The 20,768-nt window shown below is 34.5% G+C and overlaps 2 protein-coding genes across 2 annotated transcripts in view; one reads left to right on the top strand and one right to left on the bottom strand.

Annotated features, from left to right (window-relative positions):
* Window positions 1-5,820, top strand: part of LOC117109392 (urease accessory protein UreG-like) — a 9,481-nt gene extending 3,661 nt beyond the window's left edge. Inside the window, exons 2-6 of the mRNA XM_033251717.1 lie at window positions 2,619-2,761; window positions 3,907-4,128; window positions 4,679-4,826; window positions 5,181-5,284; window positions 5,588-5,820. Of these exons, the coding sequence (XP_033107608.1) occupies window positions 2,619-2,761; window positions 3,907-4,128; window positions 4,679-4,826; window positions 5,181-5,284; window positions 5,588-5,752 (782 nt within the window). The 3' untranslated portion in view covers window positions 5,753-5,820. The remainder of the gene's footprint in view (window positions 1-2,618; window positions 2,762-3,906; window positions 4,129-4,678; window positions 4,827-5,180; window positions 5,285-5,587) is intronic.
* An 870-nt stretch (window positions 5,821-6,690) lies between these two features.
* On the bottom strand, window positions 6,691-11,651 carry LOC117109391 (protein mono-ADP-ribosyltransferase PARP11-like). The gene is made up of 4 exons (XM_033251716.1): window positions 11,403-11,651; window positions 11,062-11,134; window positions 10,295-10,504; window positions 6,691-8,456 (listed from the first exon to the last, which is right to left on the bottom strand). Exons 2-4 carry the CDS (start codon window positions 11,112-11,114, stop codon window positions 7,541-7,543), a joined length of 1,179 nt encoding a protein of 392 aa, XP_033107607.1. The 5' UTR covers window positions 11,115-11,134; window positions 11,403-11,651; the 3' UTR covers window positions 6,691-7,540.
* Between the last annotated feature and the right edge of the window lie 9,117 nt (window positions 11,652-20,768).

Genomic DNA, 20,768 nt, shown 5'->3' on the forward strand with positions numbered 1-20,768 from the left:
TATATAGATAAATATACAAATGAATATATATATATATAAATAAATATATGAACATATTAATATATATAAATATGTATATATATAAATAAATATACAAATAAATATACAAACAATATATTAAAAAATTTAAATAATTATATAAATAAATATATAAACATATAAATATATAGAAATATATATAAATACATATACAAATAAATATATAAATAAATATACAAACAAATATACAAACAAATATATAAATAAATATATATACACAAATAAGTATATAAAAATAAATATATAAATAAATATATACATAGGCCTAAATATATATAAATGAATATACAAATATATATATAAATATAAATATATATATAAAACAAATAAATATAAAAATATATAAATAAATATATAAATATATACAGTATATATAAAATAATATATATATATAAATAGATATATAAATAAATACAGTACATATATATAAATATATCTGTATGTATGTATCTGTATCTGCATTTTAACATCTCTATCAGCGCTGCATACTTCCGGATCGACGATTCGAAAAAGTGTATATACTGCGCATGACTGGACTACACAGGCAAAGCTCCCCGGTGGGATAAAAAAGGATTTAAAGTGTATGGCTTGCATGGCTCGCGCATTGCCTCGCATGACTCGCTGGATCGCACTTTGTCACGACCCTAGAGTATTGGACATTTGCACAAGATCGTCAAAAGGTTAGGTTAGGTCAGCCAGTAGATTGATCAAACAAGATCAGTGAATATCTGGATTCCTACTGCCTGCTTTGTGCTGGCAACAAAGGAATGCAGTTACATGGAAATTTTTATTTTTTTTTTTGGACAATGTTTGGACTCTTTTCTCATGGTTCCAAGAAAAAATGTCTCTATATTCATACCATAGTCTCACAAACAAAACAGTACATTAGGCCCTATAAACAATATTATTATTATTATTTTAAATGTAATGTTTTCAAATGTAATTTTTTTAACACTAACTACAAAATATAAAGAACAAAATATTTGAGGCTGAGTATGGTTGAAATGTCAAGATGAGGTTTGAAAAACTAGAAAAACCAACTAATCATATCTGTATTATTTGCAGTAGTACCTCTTAATGCAGTACAGTTCGAATCCTGCCAGAGACACTATTTTTTTTTATATAACTTTTCGTGGTAGGGGCTATGCTTGATACGATTATGACATTACATGATGTTTCTATTTGAGCACTTATTATTATTGGTGATCCGCTTTACGAGCGGATCACCTCTTGTTACTGTCAGAGATCATTGGTGATCCGCTTCACGAGCATCGTGATCACGTCATCATATTGCCGTCTGAATTCAATAAATGCGTATTTTATCTACAACGTCATTTTCTACAATACGCATTTGAGCGTATCTCGCTTATCCTTGATCGATCGTCTCCCAAATTCAAGTTCAAGTTCAATTTATTGTCATATACAAAGTAAATGAAATTTGTTTTCCAAGGTTCACAATAAAAACACAGACATACTATACAATACAAAGGATACGATATAAAATAAGTTAACCTATGCGTAAAATGATATAAAATTATAAATATAGTTATAGTTATAGCTGAGACAATTCTCTTTCAGAAGTGTGCCCTTCATTTTTTTCATTCTGATGACGTCATCATCTTTCTTTAAATCTGTGCGACTGAGGGCGGCAGATGTATTTCGATGCTATCAGACTGATATTTATATACTGTAGTTCATGAAGGGGGAATTTGTGTGGCATTACCGACCTGTGAAATTCGAGCCAGATGGCGGCAGGCTGTATTTCGTCGCAATTAGACCAGTGGCGGCGCCAGCGGGGGTGGGGGAGTAAACAGCATGGGCTTGAGCCCCCCATGGGGCCCCACCCCATCGGACAGGTCAAGCCCCCGCATCGGTCAGAGCTCGTCAGGCAGTCGGACTTAAAAAATATAAAAATAGGCCCCGCCAAGCCAACATGCCTGTCACAGTCTGAGAATGTCATTTCTGGCCATCCAGAGTTTCCTCTCCTTTAAAAAATCTCATTGAGGGAGGGGAACACCTGCTAAAACCCTTCCCCAGCTCGGGCCTACGAGCTCAAGTCCTTTAGGGGGCTTAAGCTTGAATGCTTGAGGAGGGGGAGGGTTTGACAGGGGATGTCCCCCTCACAAATGAGTTTATTTTTTTATAGGGACCTGGATGGCCGGAAATATTTTGGCTTGGTGTAACCCATTTTTATTTTATTTTTTTTGTCCAACTGCCTGACGAGCTTGGCCGGTGGGGGACTTAAGCCCCCTTGTCCCCCGCTGGTGCCCCCACTGTGTTGATGTCCAGCATCATTCAGCATCCTTATATACAGTATTAGCAACATGTTCCTTCATTTGTGGGTGGGGTGGAGGGGAGGAGGGGAATGCTACAGCAATCTCTTCTTTTTTTAAACTACTGTATTTCACTTGGCCACTTCCTTCAGTTTGATGGAAGTTTGTGATGACCACAATATTGTTTTGATGTTTCAGTTTTTACTTATTTCTTGTGATAAAAAAAACCAGAATAATATAATGAAGTTAGATAATCAGATACTCTATTGTTTTTCTATCATTATTTTTTTTTTATTTGTACTGTAGCTGGATTAACTAGTACTGATGATAATCTCCACACCCATGGACACGGCCACACACACGCGCATGGGCACACACATGAACACATGGAAACTCCTGGAAGATTCCTTGATCGGGACTTGCCAATCAAACGAACGGATTTAAAAGAGGTAAGTGGTAATGTAAGAGTATGAAAAGTATATAAAACAATATAATTTTACACAAAATATATAAAATTAGCATGGGAAATCATTGACAAATTTTCCTATCAATAAGTTCTAGTAGGCTGCATTACACTTTCAAGAACCAGCACAATTTTGCCAATTTCAGGCTCAAAATGTTCATATTTTTTCTTATGTTATACAGTTTTCAAATACAGAAAAATATTATTCTACAGCAATAATTTTGTACCATAGAGAAAATAGAATACTGGTGTATTTCTAGATTTTTAAATGAAAAAACCTTATTTGAAACTTCTCCGAGGAGCCTCAATTCTAATTTTTTTTTTTCACATTTTTAAGCAATTTCGGCCTCAATGTTCTTATAAATTGTGTTCTTATAATTAAAAAAATGTATTTAACATCTAGTATTATGTGTCTTTACTGCACAGAAAATAAAGGCTATTTTTGTCATTCATTCTTATGTCCGAGTAAAACTTTATTTTCATCCAGCACCAAATAATGTTGTACAGTATGTCATACTATACATGGCTCTGATTCAAGAGTGGGCATTAAAATAAGTAGAAAGGAGATTTTTTATTTAACATGGAGGGCTGCAAGCAAAATTAGACAATCTATAGAGACATTTGATGTTTTTATTGCGGTTGTAAAAGAACCTTTATGCAGTGGCGTACCTAAGACTGTGCTGGGGGCGCACTGTACATGGTTTGTATATTTCTTTAGAATATTTATACATAGTTCCTGAATAAATTTAGTTATGCTAATAATACAAAGTGGTGATGTGTCCTGAATTTATATGACCCTTTTATAAAAAAAAAAATTGCATAATCTTAACAGGGAGAGGATTTTAAGCCCTCAACAATGTCATTTTTGTTATGAACAATTATTATGACACAAATGTGAGATACATTGACCTACAGGCATTTTTTTTTCAAAGTTTCATATCAGGTTTATTGTGGCACAGTTATGTAATATTCTATAATTCACAACTGTTTTTTGTTAAAATAAATTTCAAGTTTTTAAAAAATTAGATTAAAATATTTTCAGTCAAAAATCACTTAAATAGATTTTTTTTTTCTTGTCTTGTTCGTGTTAGCCAGCATTTTACAAATTTTCCCTACACATTTCTGTTACAGAGAGCATTTACAGTCGGAATAGGTGGTCCTGTTGGCTCAGGAAAAACTGCCTTGGTACTGGCACTTTGTAATTATTTACGTGACAAATATAGCATTTGCGTTGTCACCAATGATATATTCACAAAAGAAGACTGGGAATTTCTTGTACGGAATAAAGCTCTACCAGAGGAGCGGTTGAGGGCAGTAGAAACTGGAGGCTGCCCACATGCAGCTATACGAGAAGTAAGCCATTAAGACGTTAATATTATTGTTGTTAACAATTTTTTTAATAGTGTAGTGTTACTTTTGGCATTATATAACTCATTGTGTTACTAGGCGAGTTGATTGGCCGAGCAGTTAACTCTTGGGCACCGTAACCTTCAGGTTTAATATCGGCGCTGGTTCAAACGGCTTTACTGGCCAGTGGTGGAACAAGTCTTCTCGGATAAGGACTTAAACGTAGACCCAGTGTACGCATTTGGCCCGTGTGCACTTTAAAGAACCCAGTACATCCCTCGAGAAGAGTAGGGGGTTACCCCGGTGTACTGGTCCATTCAGTCCCATAATGGTATGCCATGTAGGAGTGATTAAGTTCACTGATTGGCATATCCTTGGCGCTTGTGCCTAAATAAATGAAATGAAATATCAAGTTGTAAATATATACTTGTAGGCAACACGTGCTTGTTTTTTTTGCAAATGTGGTTTTTGGTCAAATATTTCGTCATTAACAGGAGGATTAAAAAAAAACACACAAGAATGTCAATTTAAACCACTTTCTAATTTACATTTTTAGGACTATTCTGTAAACATGGAAGTAATCAAGGACTTGACTAAGAGCTATGATCCAGAAATTGTCATTGTTGAGTCAGGAGGAGACAACCTAGCTGCAAACTTCAGCCGGGAACTCGCAGACTATATAATTTATGTCATTGATGTAGCTGGTTAGTGATATTTTTAACAACTTATACTTTTCTGTCTGTAGTTTGATATAGGAAGCTTTTGATCACACAACGTGGTAAGACGTAGAACGTGTGCATACAAGAATGTTAAGTTCTCCTCTTTGAATGGATGCAATTTGACCAAATCTACATTGGTAGGATGGTCACGGATGAGTGAATCTGTTTTAGCATCACGTTGTCGCACAAATCGGAAGCTCCCTAGTGCAGAGCTTCATCAATCATTATGTAATCATTACTACCACCACTTTCATTATTATCATCATCATCATCATATACCACATTTATATTCTTGTACTCTTTACTACTTTTTCATTTAGATATTATTGTCTTTAACAGGAGGGGACAAAGTTCCTAGAAAGGGTGGACCAGGCATTACACAAAGTGACCTTTTGATTATCAATAAGACAGACTTGGCAGAGGCTGTAGGAGCTGACTTAGAGGTAAGCTCAGGTTGATAAAAAGAGAGAAAAATAATCAGTGCCATAGTGCTGGGAACGGAGGCCTAATAGCTTCTTGGTGCCTTTGCGAGTAAGCAGCACTATTGCTGGGCTGGAAGTGTGGTCAGGGGTTGCTCAGGGGTCTAGAGATTTAAAAGGTTTATTTAATTTAACTATCTGTAAAAAATACATGCCATTTTTTTCTCTAATGATGAAATTTTATGTTGTTTTCTCCCAGACAAGCACCCACCAGACTGGTGCCACCCCTATGTTAGATTCTGATTATGAGTTACCTTTTTCTTTTAGGTGATGAAGAGAGATTCAGACTTAATGCGCGAGAATGGGCCAACGATATTTGCGCAAGCAAAAAACATGGTTGCGGTCCCGGAAATTGCTGATCTAGTTGTTAATGCCTTTCGCCAGGCCCAGAAGAGTTGCGATGTCGCTGTTCAAGCCAAGTCAATTTTTTAGGCTTTTAATGCATCCAATATATTTTTCAGAAATATGCACCAAATACAGTAAATCAATTACAAAATTTATATGTTACGTGTTTTATTTTTGTACCCAAGACCTTCCAATACTGTTCAGATACTATTTAAAATTTTTTTTCTCTTTTCATTCCACATACCATTACATCTGTCTATGGTTATTATACTAAAATTATGTATATAAATAATATAAAATATATATAAAATAATAAATATATAAAATAAATATATATTTATAAATATATGAATATACCAATAATTCCATGAAATACATTATTGCAGCCATTTCAACCTGAGTGCATTTAAAAGGCAAGTTTGACATTTTAGTTCATACTCGTTCATCTTATTCTTTTTCATAATGATAGCCTAAGTGAATTTATATGATTTTAACCTTTTTTTTTTTTATCATTTCATGTCTTTTTACCCCTTTTTAGATTTTGTGATATTTTTGTATTTTAACCTGGTAGATTGATTATACTAAACATTTTTAAGGAATTAAATTATATGCATTATTGTCGATGGTAATTTGAATTGATCGTCATTAAAAATGATTCGCTGCGTGTGCGTTGTGGTGTCCTCCATAGAATCAAGTTGGCTGACGTCCATCAGACGCAGTGAGCGCCCGGCTTTGAACGAGTAACGAATTATAAATATATATATATATATATATATATATATATATATATATACTGTTATACTAAAATTATGTATATAAATAATATAAAATATATATAAAATAATAAATATATAAAATAAATATATAAATATATATTTATAAATACCAGCCGTCCGCCAATAACGATGATTTCAAATAAAATTAAGATTTTATTTTTGCCTAATTAGCACACACGCTGCCACAAAAAAATGGAAAATTCAGAAAAAATAAAAGTTTTTCTTTATTTTATTACGTCTGTCGCTGCCTTAAAATCTCCAAAAATAAGATTTAACCATCCCGTTACTGATAAGCAATTTTTTTTTTTTTCCACCCACCTCTGATGATCTTTAAAAAAATCAGTTTCGCAAAAAAGAATGTCTTGCTTAGGTGTAAAAAAAAACAAAGAGCTTTAGCTGGATGGACGACCCTCACAGAACAACTTTTTAAAATAAATAAATAAAAAATAATATGTGTAACAAATAAAAAAATAAAAACATATTTGTAATACCGGTAACAATATTAACAAAAATAATTCTGATATTAACACACACTTATATATATTTTTAATATCCATTACATAGATAATAGATATTATAAAAATGGAAAACAGTAGAACCAATACAACATAATTTATGTAACTATATGAAAGTAATATTTGTAATAAATATAAAAATGGTAAAAAAAGTAATATTAATAATTCTGATAATACCCACATACATATGTGCTTGAAATTCATTCTTATCTCATTTGCATACATCATGGCTGTTATAAAAGAGGAAAAGAGTATATAGACAGTAAAATGATTATAACAAACTGAAAATAATATTTGTAATAAATACATAAATAACTGAAACACTCGTAATGATATTATTGATAATATTAATGTTCCTATTAATGTACGTCTACATACACACCAGACGTCATAACTCATTCCATCGATATAAATCATGGTTGATATCAATAAGAAAAACACTAGATACGTAACAAAAACAGAAGAGGGAGTGAGGGTTAATACTACAGATATGAATGTGATGAATAATAAAAACAATGATATTTGTTCTACTGCTATGACGGTACCATTAATACTATAATATATTGGATTGGTATTAAGCAGACTCATAATTGTCTGTATGAATGGCCAGGGGTTAGGGTTAGATGATTGTTGGGTGCTACTAATGTGTGGTGTCTGATTGGCACTAAGCGCAATTCTAATTGACTGAATGAAAGGCCAAGGGTTATAAGGGTTTGGGGATTGCTGCTATTATGCGATGTTTGATTGACGCTGGTCACACTTCTGCTTGACTGGGTGGTAGGTAATGGAGTACTAGGGTTTCTTGACAGTTGGTTGCTTGGTTGATTGGCAACAGGTACACTGCTTGTTACTTGCCGAATAGGTCGTGGGTTATAAGGGTCTGACGATTGTTGGTTGCTACTACTAGTAGATATTTGATTGGCACCAAGTGCACTTCTTGACTGTCTGGTAGGCCGTGGGTTATAAGTGTTTGAGGATCGTCGGTTGCTACTATTATAAGCTCTCAGAATAGCGCCACATACTCCGCCTACAAAAGACCTTAAGAATTGTTGGTTGCTACTACTATAAGATACTTGATTGGCACTAGAGGTTGAATATGTGATCAGGTATTCCGGATATACTTGATGGTTATCAAATATCACAAAGATGTTTGGATTACTTATGTTGTCGACGCAAGTATCATACATTCCTTTTGTCCTATCCAAGAGATCTTTATACGGCGGTCTCCGCATGTCCCGTGTTCCAAGGGTGTAAACACCCACAAGAGCTCGTGCTACAAACATCTTCTTCATGTTGCATATATTGGCCTCCGCATAGTCATTAGAATACTTGGCTTTGCGCGCAAAATACGCACCTTGGCCATAAGCAGCACCATGTCGTGTTCCACTCAGACGGAAATCAAAACCATCTCGGCAAATATCTTCAACGTTTTCTTCTTTAGTACCGTGAAAAAGTTGACGCTCATCAAAGCAATTCTTGTTGATCATTACTTCTTTTTGCCTTTTTGACAAATGAAATATAAAATATTCTTATTACAAGCCTATCGACAATAATATCAGATCATGGGACTCAAATCATTGAAACTTCTGATGATTTTATACCATGTTGATATTGAGCCTTTGTGATAAAGCTGTTTGGTAAGAGATAATCATACATTAAAATACTGTAGTGAGTAGATAATATGCTGAGCAGATATAAGTTTATTAAAATAAACAATTAAAACTGGAGTAATTAAAATGATGAGTAATTTATATACCGGTAATAACAAGCAAACATAATGACGAAAAATTTTAATGATGAGCCATTAAAATGAGAAATGGGGTAGTGTTGTATACTTTAGTACAGAGAAGCTGCAATACCTTTACTCATCACTTCTTTGGCAATAAGTCAATTCCAATAAATGACCCATCATTTTGAAGCTTAGAATGTAGAGAATAAGAATATATGGTATTAAAAGGTCAAAGTTCACTATTTGGACACTAATGCTAGTTTTGGGCCCAGGAATGCAAGCCTCATATGATGAGTAATATAATAATAAATAATAATAATAATAATAATAATAATAACAATAATAATAACAATAATAATAATAATCATAATAATAATCATAAAAATAATAATAAATACTTTATTTCAACATGGACAACTTGATTCACCCAGGGGTGTTTTTCATCAAGGCTATGCTTATAGAACATGAAAGAGTCACTAAGAAACTGTAGGTAGCGGTAGCTTTTGCTACGAAGGAATGGGAATTTTTAACTAATCAATGCGCAAGCGCAGTTACCAAAGAACGTCCATGAAATATGTATAAAAAACACAGTGGGCATGCGCTTGGAAAGGCTAGACAGCCAGTGAGCACTGAATAAGTGACATCGAGACATGTCGAGCATGTGCAGTTATCAAAAAAGACGTATGGGAACCGAAACAACGTCTGCGAAGAAGGCATGAAATAAAAATGGGAAAAATTCATTTTTAATGCAAAATTAAGCATGTGCAACTCAAGCTAATGCTATTATGCATGGCAAGGAAAATTGAAAATACCTGTAATTCCGGTCAAAAAGCCTTGGCTATCGAAGGCCTGCAGTGCATCATATAATCGTCAGGGAGAGTTGTAATTAAATTATCGCAAACAACAGTTTATTTGGCTCTATCGTATGTACGTATGCATTGAAAATCCAATAAAAAATAACCACAGAAACTGACAACACAACCTAGGCTAGGCCTATCTGGGTATCTACTAATAACCAAGTGGTAGGGGCAAGCCTAGGCTGAGTCGCATTGTCTCGAAAGGTACGGTGCTGTACGCTGAAGAAGGATAGCGTACATAATGCTCTTTGTCGTATGCATATCCATTATTGACAATCTAAAGCTGAAGCAAAAAAATCGGCTATTATTTTATCTATAACACATCCAACCCAGCCAGCAGAATAATACACATAATAAAATATTTTTTAAAAATTGAATACAAATAAATAATATAAAATATTTAAAAATAATAATATCATTAATAATAATAATAATAATATTTCTAATGTAGCGAACTGTTTAGTATGTTTTTTTTTTATTATTTTAATCCTGTCACCAGCAATGTAAATAATTTCGTGGCTATTGTTACACCAGCTGAAAACCAATTCTACCTGTAGGCTATTATTTTTATGTTTATGTGTTATATCATAAAAGAAATGCATTGAAGATGATGTAGGTCATTCTCAATTATTGTTAAATTTTAACCCTGACAATAAATAATAAAAGAGAAGAATAATAACTGATTTGCAATAAAAAAAAAAAAAATTCAGTAGTGTTTGTGTGATTGCCATAAAAAAAGAAACACATTTTACCGTGCATATGTGGCCCAACAATTATAATTTTGAACCCGCTCAAGTTTTGTGATATTTCCTTCTGGAAATGTCATGTTGAACAATTTCTGTACTTTCTTATATTCCCCCTGATGACGATGCTTTGAGACTTCTACAAGTCTGTGTGATGTTGTTTGAATGCTCGTATCCCAGTTACTTGGATATCTACAGGTATTGTTAAACCCAACCTGCCTGGATAAAATGGAAGAGTAAACAAGTGTAATACAAAATACAAGATTGGTTTATTATCATTGTGTACCACTCTGTTCACCTGAAATTCGGGTTCCAATGCTCTCATAGAAAAAAAAAAGCACAATTATAAAACAAAAGTTAAATACATGCAGGGTCAATGGTCTGCAACAGCTGGGCCTGGAAGCTGACCCACCCACTGACGCCAACTCTGTATCAACATCATCAAACATTATCATTAATACCACCAAAAAGTATATTAAGAATCAAGAATACTTTATTGTCATTGACCAAACAAGTGAACAATGAAATTTATTTTCCTAGGTGCCTTAAACACTAAAAATGACATATAAACTTTGGTTAAACACAGAATATTAAAACATGGACCTAATAATGATTAAAATATAAAACATTAAAACTAAAGATATGATATATATATATATATATATATATATATATATATAATTATTTATTAATTGTGTGTTTTATATCTATATAGTATATATATTTGCAGGTTTTCAAATTGAAAATAAATTTTGTTTAAATAAATAAAAATGTACCTCCTATAAATTTCATCTGCCCACGTATGACAGTCCTCGTTAGTCTGGCTCATAGTGGCAATGTTCTGAGTTACTGTAAGAATAAAGTGGGGAAAAAAAGACTGTACTGTATAGGTTTATGGCCCTACACCACATGTACAGAATTACACATGCAAATTAAAACACATTTTATTCTCAGACGCTGCTTCAGTATCCTTAATTACGCAATGTCAACTTAAAATTAAAGCAGCCCTTTACATTATTGCTTGGGAAAATCCTTCCCTTAAAACAACTCATTACAATATTACCCCCGAAGATCACCCTTTAATTTTATTCAAATTCTCCATAAAAACATAACTTACCACAGTTACACAACAGTTAACAACTATTACTTTGGCGATTTGCAATCATCTGCCGGTGGCTGAGTAAAGGCGGTAGCAACTCAGCACAATTGCCTTATGATACGTATTGTTTATCAGATTAATTACTGCATTCGTAGTAATGTACAGTAGCTAAAGTTGATATATTAGAAAAATCATTATGTTTCGTCGCATAAAATGTGTATTTTAGGAGGAAAGCCAACTTAACGCTATTTCCCATCTTCCTTCGATCGTAATGTTTACGCCGAGAAATGACGTCAGAAGGCCGTAAGTTAAGTACGATACACCGATGACGTTCTTTTACTACAGAAATATTTGAAAATTAATAAACTTAGTATTAACTAAATTTATTGCAATGTATTACCATACTTTTTAAAATATCGTAGGCCTAATACTATAATTTATCCAAATCAATTAAAACTAACCAAACTTGCATCAGAAATGTAAATAATGTGAGTTTGAAAATTTGTAAAAGTGGCCTACCATGCATTACTCATGTAAACCACGCCCTCAGCTTTTGTTACAATTACGTCATTCTTATTGTGTTTTTCCAGCTTCAATCAATTTTATACAGATATTAATACACTTATAATAATAATATATGTATAATACATACTCCAACTATCGAAATGCACGCCATCGTGTCAGGATTCAATATTTCGACATTCATTATGTCATCATCAGGATTGATTTTTTTGTTTTTGTTTTTTCATTCCTGATGATGTCGAAATATTGAATCCCGACACGATGGTGCATTTCGATACTTGTATAGCATGTATAGGGCCTAGGCCTACTATCTTATCTGAGATTAATCAGTGGGCCTTTCGGGGTTTCTTTTTTGCACTAATTTATAACAGCTACACAGAGCCATCAATTAGATGCAACGTTTAATATGATCACTGATTCTCTCATAAATACACCGTAAACTACCATCATTCTATTAGTTATTACCAATGCCGGCGCTACGGTAGAAAATGGGGCATTTCTTCTCCCCGGAAAAATAAATAAGAATTATTAAACGTAGGCCTATACATTCATGCAGTATCATTCATGTGTTTTCCCCACGAGAATTGTAAATACAGCTGACCTTTTATCGATGAAAGCCTTGGTAATTAATCGCTTCTAATTCTTTTTCTTTCATGATTTGTCTACTCTTAGAGTTTATGTTTACAATGTATCAAAGAGTAAAAAAAAATTCTTTACGTTATTAATTAATGATTATAAAAGTCTTGGACCCTGGACATCGTCAATATCCTAGTTAGAAAATATACGAATAGACCTGACAGAGATTCGATTGTAGAATAAATTACTGAATTAATATTAAACCACAGGCCCGTATGCAGGATTTTTATTGGGTGGGTGAGAATTTGAGTGTGGACCGAAATGGCTGTGGGTCGCAGATTCCTGCTGGGGTCGAGTGGGCGGAGCCCCCTCGCACTCAGACATTTTTTTGATAATTTGAGGTCTTAATTATTTGATTCATTTGATGCAATGATCAACAGTATTAAACGGTTTTTCAGTAACAGCTTCTTGAGAAATGAGGGGTGGAGGGAGCTAGGGAGGGATTTTCACAGATGGAGGATTCATATACCACCTCAGCCCCACTATGGTTGGAAAAAGATGGCCGGAAATTTCATTCTAAACGCCAGCCGGGCACTCACGACGGTCGTCGGCCGACGCGAATCTATATGAAAACGCAACACGACGACGCGCGCGCAACGGATCATTTTTAATGACGGTCCGTCAGACTGCTACACCGACAGTCAGACGGCGTTGCGTCGTCTTACTCACAGGAAGCGGAGTTGGATTCGTCGTGCGACCGTCGTACGACGCAATAGCCTCGTTCACATCGAACTATGTCGACTAGATTATTTACTTGATGTCGACAATAGTTTCGACGTGAACGGTCAATTACGGCGAGATAAAGTTCATAACTCGACGATGGCTGTTAGCTCGACTAACTTGTAAATCCAGTCATCGTCGAGTTGATAACGCACCACGGGTGGCCTCAGGTCACGTATACAACCGCCGCTCTCGTGAGCGTAGTTGGTCCAGCAAGGTATCTCGACATAATTCGGACCATCGAACGCAATTAGGAGTGTAGCGGTGTTCAATAGTTTATCTACTTATGTCGACAATAACCGATGTGAACCAAGCAAATGAGTGCCTGGCATTAAGACTCAAGATTCGTAAGTAAGGATCGAGGTCGAGTAAAATAAATTTCTATATTGGACATAGCCTATATGTTTAAAGCATAATTAAATAAAACATTGTTAGATTTACGTAAAAGAAATAATGTAGGCCTATACCGCACAATGAAAACAAGACCATAATATTATTGGGCATTGAAAATAATAAATTTACCATAAAGGCAATGCTGTAGCCAGCTATTGGGACAGGGACAGTCCCACACAATTTTTCTATTGGGTCCACAAAGAATGGGTTCACAGTTTAAAAATGGGTCTAGATTTTCCTATTTTGTGTGAAATGGGTCAACTTTTAAGAAAATGGGTCCAGATTTATCATATTTTGCGTAAAATTGGAAAATTTTTAAGAAAATGGGTCCTGCAGATTATACATATTTTTGTGTAAATGGGGCAAATTTTAAGAAAATGGGTCCACATTATTTGAATTTACGCGTGAAATGGTTCCACTCTGATATTATCCCATACCGGCACTGTTTGAAAATCCTGGCTACAGGCAGGCCCGTACGCGGGGTGGGGTGTGGTGGGGGGGGGGGTGCGCATTTCCCGGCGTAGAAAATTAAAGACACCCTCACATGCTCCAAAATTCCATCCACCAAAAATGCTTGACCAATCAGAGCAGTTTCCAACTAGGACTGCCTCTAATTTGTCGTAGGCAAGGCCTTCTAATTGTAGGCCTACTTAAGTCTGCGAGTGCCATTTGCTGCCATCTAGAGGTGCCATAATCACAAGTTTTCTTTTCCTCAAACCCCAACCACGGTGGGGTCGGCTGAGGTGGGTGGATCCTGGCCAATATTTCTGTGAACGTCCTTCCCTGGACCTCCTCTATTTCGAATTCCTGAATCCGCCACGGCCCCATACAGTATGTTAAAGTCCCTATCTGGCCAAGAAGAGTGTGGACGTATTCGCTTAAAAACAACAACAAAGTGATTTATTGCTTTCCTTACCCTGTTCCCAATCAGATCAGTAAAGGCTTATTTTATGAATTCTCGATTTTTTATACTTTTGACGCCTACCCATCTTATCCACGACGTAAAGCGCTTGTCATTATTTGTTCATATTCGCAATTTCCATTAATTTCATTTACTTGTAATATAACATTTACATTTGTGGTGAACATTTAGTGTTTTCAATACCCAATAATATTATAGGTTTTTAAATTGTGCGCTAGACCTACATTTATTTCTTTTATGTTAAAATTTATTAATGTTTTATTTACCTTGTTCTATAATTTTACATAGTCTGTTGTCATATGCAGTGAAAATCTGAAACTCCATGGTTGGAAGCGGCACGTTTCACATCTAGGCTATGAGTGTCCAATTTGTAGGGATTTAGTTTACTCCGACCTCGATTTATTTACGATTTTTAAAATTTTAATCATAATAATGAACGTTAACCCGTAGTATAGTTAATGACATTTCCGCGTGTTTTTAATTATATTGATTTAATTTTGTATAGATCAGTTTCCATAACATATCAAATTTGATAGTTAGGCCATTAACATTTTAGATATACTACATAATAGAAGAACACAGAATACGGTAGTATTGCTCTCAAAACCAGCGGCGGATTGTTTTTAGCGGCCACCCCCCCCCCCCCCCCCCCCCCCCCCCCCCCCCAACATTTTGGTCAACTTTCCACAAATTCGCACCCACCCAATAAAAATCCTGCGTATGGGCCTGGTTACAGCATTGCATAAAGGTAAATGTTACATGAATAAATGTAATTAATGAAAACTGCGAATACTTACATGCGCTTTACGACGTGGATGAGATGGGTAGACGCCAAAAATATATCAAATCGAGAATGCATAAGTCTCTACTGATCTTATTGCGAACAGGTAGGGAAAAAAATAAACCATTTGTTGTTTGCACATTGCAACTTGCAGTGGTGGATGTAGGAATTCAGAATAGAGGAGGCCAGGGAAGGACTTTCACTGATGGGAGTCAATAACACCTCAGCCCCACCATGGTTAGGGATGCGGTAACAACATTTATGATTATGACACCTCTAAATGCCCGGAAATGGCACTCTCAGATTTAAACGAGAATAAAGACAATTTTAGTGAAATCTAGAAAGAAGATGAGTTGTAAGCGGTAAGCCAACGACACTCAGGCGTGAGGGGAAAACACTAAAATTCTTCAAAAATCTTATAAATACAGTTAAAAGTCCCTGCTTGTAACATAAACTAATTCCTCCATGCTTGTACGACGAATTGTAGAGAGGCAGATGTTAATAGTTGAAAACTGCTCTGATTAGTCAAGGAGTTTTGGTGGATCGATTTCTGGAACGTGTGAGTGTCTTGAATTTTTTACCAATGAAAATGAAATCCTTCGGTAATTTGGGTGTCGCAACACGTCGCACCCCCCCCCCCCCACTTCGCATACGGGTCTGAACCAGTGGTGGATTTAAGCAGGCCCAGCCCCCACCCCCTAAATTTGTCAAAATTTAACAAAAATTGAGAAAGAATTAAGAATTCTACTCAAACCGTGAAGTCTAGGAATGCCATTTCCGGCCGTCCAGATGTGCCATAATCATAAATTTTCTTACCCCAGCCCCAACCATGGTGGGCTGAGGTAGATAGTCAGACGGCACATCTGCGAAAGTCCTTTTGGGCCCCCTCTATTTCAATTTCCTGCATCCGCCACTGGATCAGTACGTTTGAATAAAAAGAAGGAAAGCTTTCAAGGGTGTCGATCCGTGGTTGAATGTGGGGTGGGGGGACGAAATGAAAAATAAAGCCTTGGCCGTACGTTCAAGCCTTGGTCGGGGCCCAGGGGGCGAAGCCCCCGGAAGCTCTGGCGCCTATAGCCTTTCAATTGATTTTAAGCAATGCAATTAACATTTATTTCCATACGAAATTTTCAAAGTATCCAGTGGCAGATCCAGTGATTTGAAATAGAGCTGGGCCCAAAGAGGGACTTTTACAGATGGAGAGAGTAGACCACATCAGCCCCACCATGGTTGGGGATGAGGTAAGAAAATTTATGATTATGGCACCTCTATTGGTCGGAAATGGCACTCTCAGACTGAATTTTCATTTTTTCCACTTTCAAATCGAAAAAAAAAAATAGGGATGGTGCCAGTGCCGGCTGGGCCCCTTGAATCTGCAAAGCCTTGAAGTTTTTAAAATTACTGTATCCTTTTAGTCATAATTATGCCCGCTTATATATTTCGTGCAAACTAACATTCATAAAAATAATGATTTATTATCTACTGTTTAGCTTGTGACGTATTCAAAATTCGAACCATGGAAAACAAATAAGCTTAAAACAGTCATTAATTTTAATAGTCTTTTTGCATGTACAGTACTTAAAATCAATCAAGAGTTTTTTGCTTTTCTCCTCTTTCTGATTTTCACTTTTGTGTAAGTAATATTGCGACTACACTATTGTGAGTGGAAATAATGCCGTCTAATTTACGATCAAACAGGACTAGGGCGATAGGGAGCACACAAAATATTAGTTAGCATTTTGATTCCACAATAAATTTGTGATTTACTTAAATTATCATTACCAGGAAAGCAAAATAGAGGGGGATAGGGAGGGACTTGCACAATTTTGAAAAGTAGATCACCTCAGCCCCACCATGGTTGGGGCCGATGAAAGAAAATTTATGATTATGACACCTCTAGATTGCCGGAAATGGCACTCTCAGACCTAAATCCAAATTATAATTTTCCTTTGTGTTTTCCATTTTTTAAAAATAATTTTGAAAAATTTAGAGTCGGCTCGGCGCCACTGATTATTATGACGTCATTGCGAGATTGCGTCAACGTAACATGTCCGTGTCAAAGGCTGTATAATTATTGTTTAATAATGGCTATATAAAATTAAATTGACTAACTATAATTTTTTGAAATTAGGAAAAACAGTAATCCTGTGTATGTAGAAAATATTAAACACTAGTATATACGTACGCGTCATAATATACAAAAGGAATAAATCGTTTATAGTAGAAATTGTGCACTTTTGAGTTTGTAAAAATATTGGCCTAATAAGTATACACGCTCCAATTTTAACAATATTCAGTACATTGTTTTCACAATAAATTTATAGCCTCTGATAACTGCTGCACCAATAAAATCGATCTAGTGGTTTCTGAGATGGTTACGAAATGTATAAAAAATTGCGTTTTTACACTCGGTTGTCATGGTCCGGAAAATACGTACCACACTTGGAAAAGTGAAAAGACAAAATTCATGAGTCACGCGTAATTGTTATTCTTTCCATTCACTTTTAAAGGTGGTGTTTTAATTAGAGAAGATTGGTGAAAAGTGGGGGGGGGACAATCGATATGATGTCCCCCTACTTTGAAAAGTGGGGGGACGTGTCTCCCCCTGTCCCTCACCGATCGACGCCCATGAAAGCTTTTACTTTTCATGTTTTTATACTTTATTTTTCAGGACCTGGTGAAATTAGGCACTCTATAATCGATTAAATTAGTCCTCTAATTTGTTAGAAGGCCGTAGCTTCCTGGAGGCACCAGGGATCTTCTCCTCGATCCCGCTGAGGCCCTAGGCAGCCCCTGATCCCCAACCAATTGGCCCGCGAGCAATTCAACGTTTTAACGTTTTTGCGTTTTACAGTAGGCCTAATTAAATTAAGAAAATAACCCAATATTGGGAAGAGAAATACAAAAATACAAAACATTAAAGTTGACAGATAAAAATATAGGACTAAACATAAAAAACAATTTTCACTATAAAAAATGTCATGCTAAGGCACGCATTGATAAGCATGGTTAACTATAGAAGGCTTTTCATTTCATTTCTGGTTTATTCAAAAACACATTGACATCAGCATAAAATCACTGAATTGCATCAATTTAGAAAAGCAGTTTCATATAAAGAGTCATAACACACATAAATATACAAAATTCACACAAGCCGCGCATATAATGGATTACATAATTTACCTAAATTTTAGATAGGCCTATGTACAGAATTTTCAGTAATTAATCATATAATATGATAATAGTTAAGTTAATAGAATTGTTAATTCAATAATGGTACAGTAAATGCAATTCTTATAGTATGACACAGATTCCAGGCCTTAGAAATTCAAGATTCAAGAAACTTTATTGTCTGTAATACAAAATATACACCAATATTTGTCAGTGAATCACTCGGCAAGATTTAAAATAAATGACAGCAGCACAGCTAGAAAAGACATTTACATAAATACCACATTACACATTCAATGCCAATTGATAATTTTCTCTAGATCTGTCCCTGGTTATATTCTATAAGGTACCATTCCAACATTTAAATAACGGGTATAGTAACAGAAAAATATTTTTAATTAACACACGAATTCAGAGACGGACAAAAATTTACTTTCCCATAACAGTTTTTGGATCACTTTTTCTTCGGATCATCTAATCGGCTTGAAAAGACCAATATCAAGACGGTTAGGTAACTACTAAATCTGCCAAAAAGTGTTTGTGGAATTTTCGTCTATTTGTTTGTTTTTTTTAAATATTATTATTATAGATAAAAGTTACCGTATTGTCGGAGAGTTGTAATAAAGTGTTGGGTAGATGGGCCCCTAGCCTGTCCAGGGCCCATTTGGCCACGGGCGTTACGCCACTGGAACCCAGTAGAAATATAAAAATATAATATTAATAATTTTTTATTTAAAATTGGCAGAGAGGTTAATCCATTATGTACCTTCTGTCATGAACATGAAGAAACTTTATTTTTGTACAATGCAAAGTTATATGTAACATTGTGATTAAACAGCCTAGATACTGTGCTTTGGAAACAAAAATGTAACATTAATGTAATTTTAGACCAAAGATGTGTCTTTTGTAATTTCAAATGCAAATAAGGCAGGCATCAATACTATCTTGTTAATTTTTGGCTATTTTGATTACCGTGCAAAAATGGAAAAATATATATTCCGAATTTTTGTTAAATTATATTACATTTATGAAAGATATATTTTAATTAGAAATAACATTGATAAATTTTCAAGAAAATGGGGTTGCTTTGAAAAAAAAAGTGATAATTTTGTATCTATCTATTGTTATAATTTATATGATTTCGTTGCATTGAGGAAATAAATAAATACAAAAAAAATGTATATATTAATGTTTGAAACAAATAAATAGATAGTTGCAATACTGGTAACAGTATTACTATGGAATATTCCGATATTATTACCCATTTACGTACATGCCCGTCTTTTATTTTCATTTTGTCTTCATAGATCACAGCAGATATCAAAAAGAAAAACAATAAACCTATACATATAACATAGTTATTATAGCAACACAATAATAATATTGGTAATATATAAAGAAATAATTTAAATATTGGTAACAATAATAACAGGAGTAATTCTGATATTAAGGCACACTTGTATTTATATTCGACAACCATATTGTTGTCTCTATATATAATGGCAAATATCAATATGGAAATCATGGGATACAATACGCCAAAATTATTGTAACAACATAAAAGTAATATTTGTAATAAATATAGAAATACTTGTATTACTGGTAACAATAATACTATAAATAATTCTAATAATAATACCAACTTACACACGGGCTTGGCATCAATTTTCATCTTATTTGCGTAGATCATGGCGGATATAAAAATGGAAAAGAGTATATAGATAGCGAAATGATTACAACAAAATGAGAATAATATTTGTAACAAATGTATAAGTAATTGTAATACTGATAATAATGACGATAATGATATTATTACTATTAATACTACCCTAAACTTAAACCAGTAATCTAAATTCATTCTATCAAGATAGATCAGCGCGGATGTCAACAGGGAAAACAATAGATATATATTAAAAGTATATGGAGAAGTGTAGGATAATACTACTAAAATGAATGTGATGAATAATAAGAACATTGATAATATTTCTAATTGTGTAACAGTATCATTCTTATATACTAACTGAATGAAGCGGTTATAATGACTATATAATGACTGGATGAAGCGGTTGGAATGACCTGAGGACTGCTGTTGTCTGCTCCAGTGGTTATAAGGGTCATAAACATAAAGTTCCTCTGTGGTATCATCAGACTCTAATGATTCCTGACTGCTACTATAAGTAGAAGAAAATTAAGGTAGTTTAAAAAATTTAAAACATGCAAGTAACATGCAATATATATA

Source organism: Anneissia japonica, unplaced genomic scaffold (genome assembly GCF_011630105.1).
Source record: "Anneissia japonica isolate Jap-2015-1 unplaced genomic scaffold, ASM1163010v1 scaffold287719_len1884721_cov185, whole genome shotgun sequence".
Taxonomy (NCBI): Eukaryota; Metazoa; Echinodermata; class Crinoidea; order Comatulida; family Comatulidae; genus Anneissia; species Anneissia japonica.

Excerpts from the sequence above, each read along its gene's own strand:
- LOC117109391 (XM_033251716.1), bottom strand. The coding sequence starts at position 11,114 with ATGAGCCAGACTAACGAGGACTGTCATACGTGGGCAGATGAAATTTAT. Across the intron at positions 10,505-11,061 it reads GCAGATGAAATTTATAGGAG|GCAGGTTGGGTTTAACAATA; the intron begins GTACATTTTTAT and ends CATTTTATCCAG. Across the intron at positions 8,457-10,294 it reads TGTTGGGCCACATATGCACG|GCAAAAAGAAGTAATGATCA; the intron begins GTAAAATGTGTT and ends TTTGTCAAAAAG.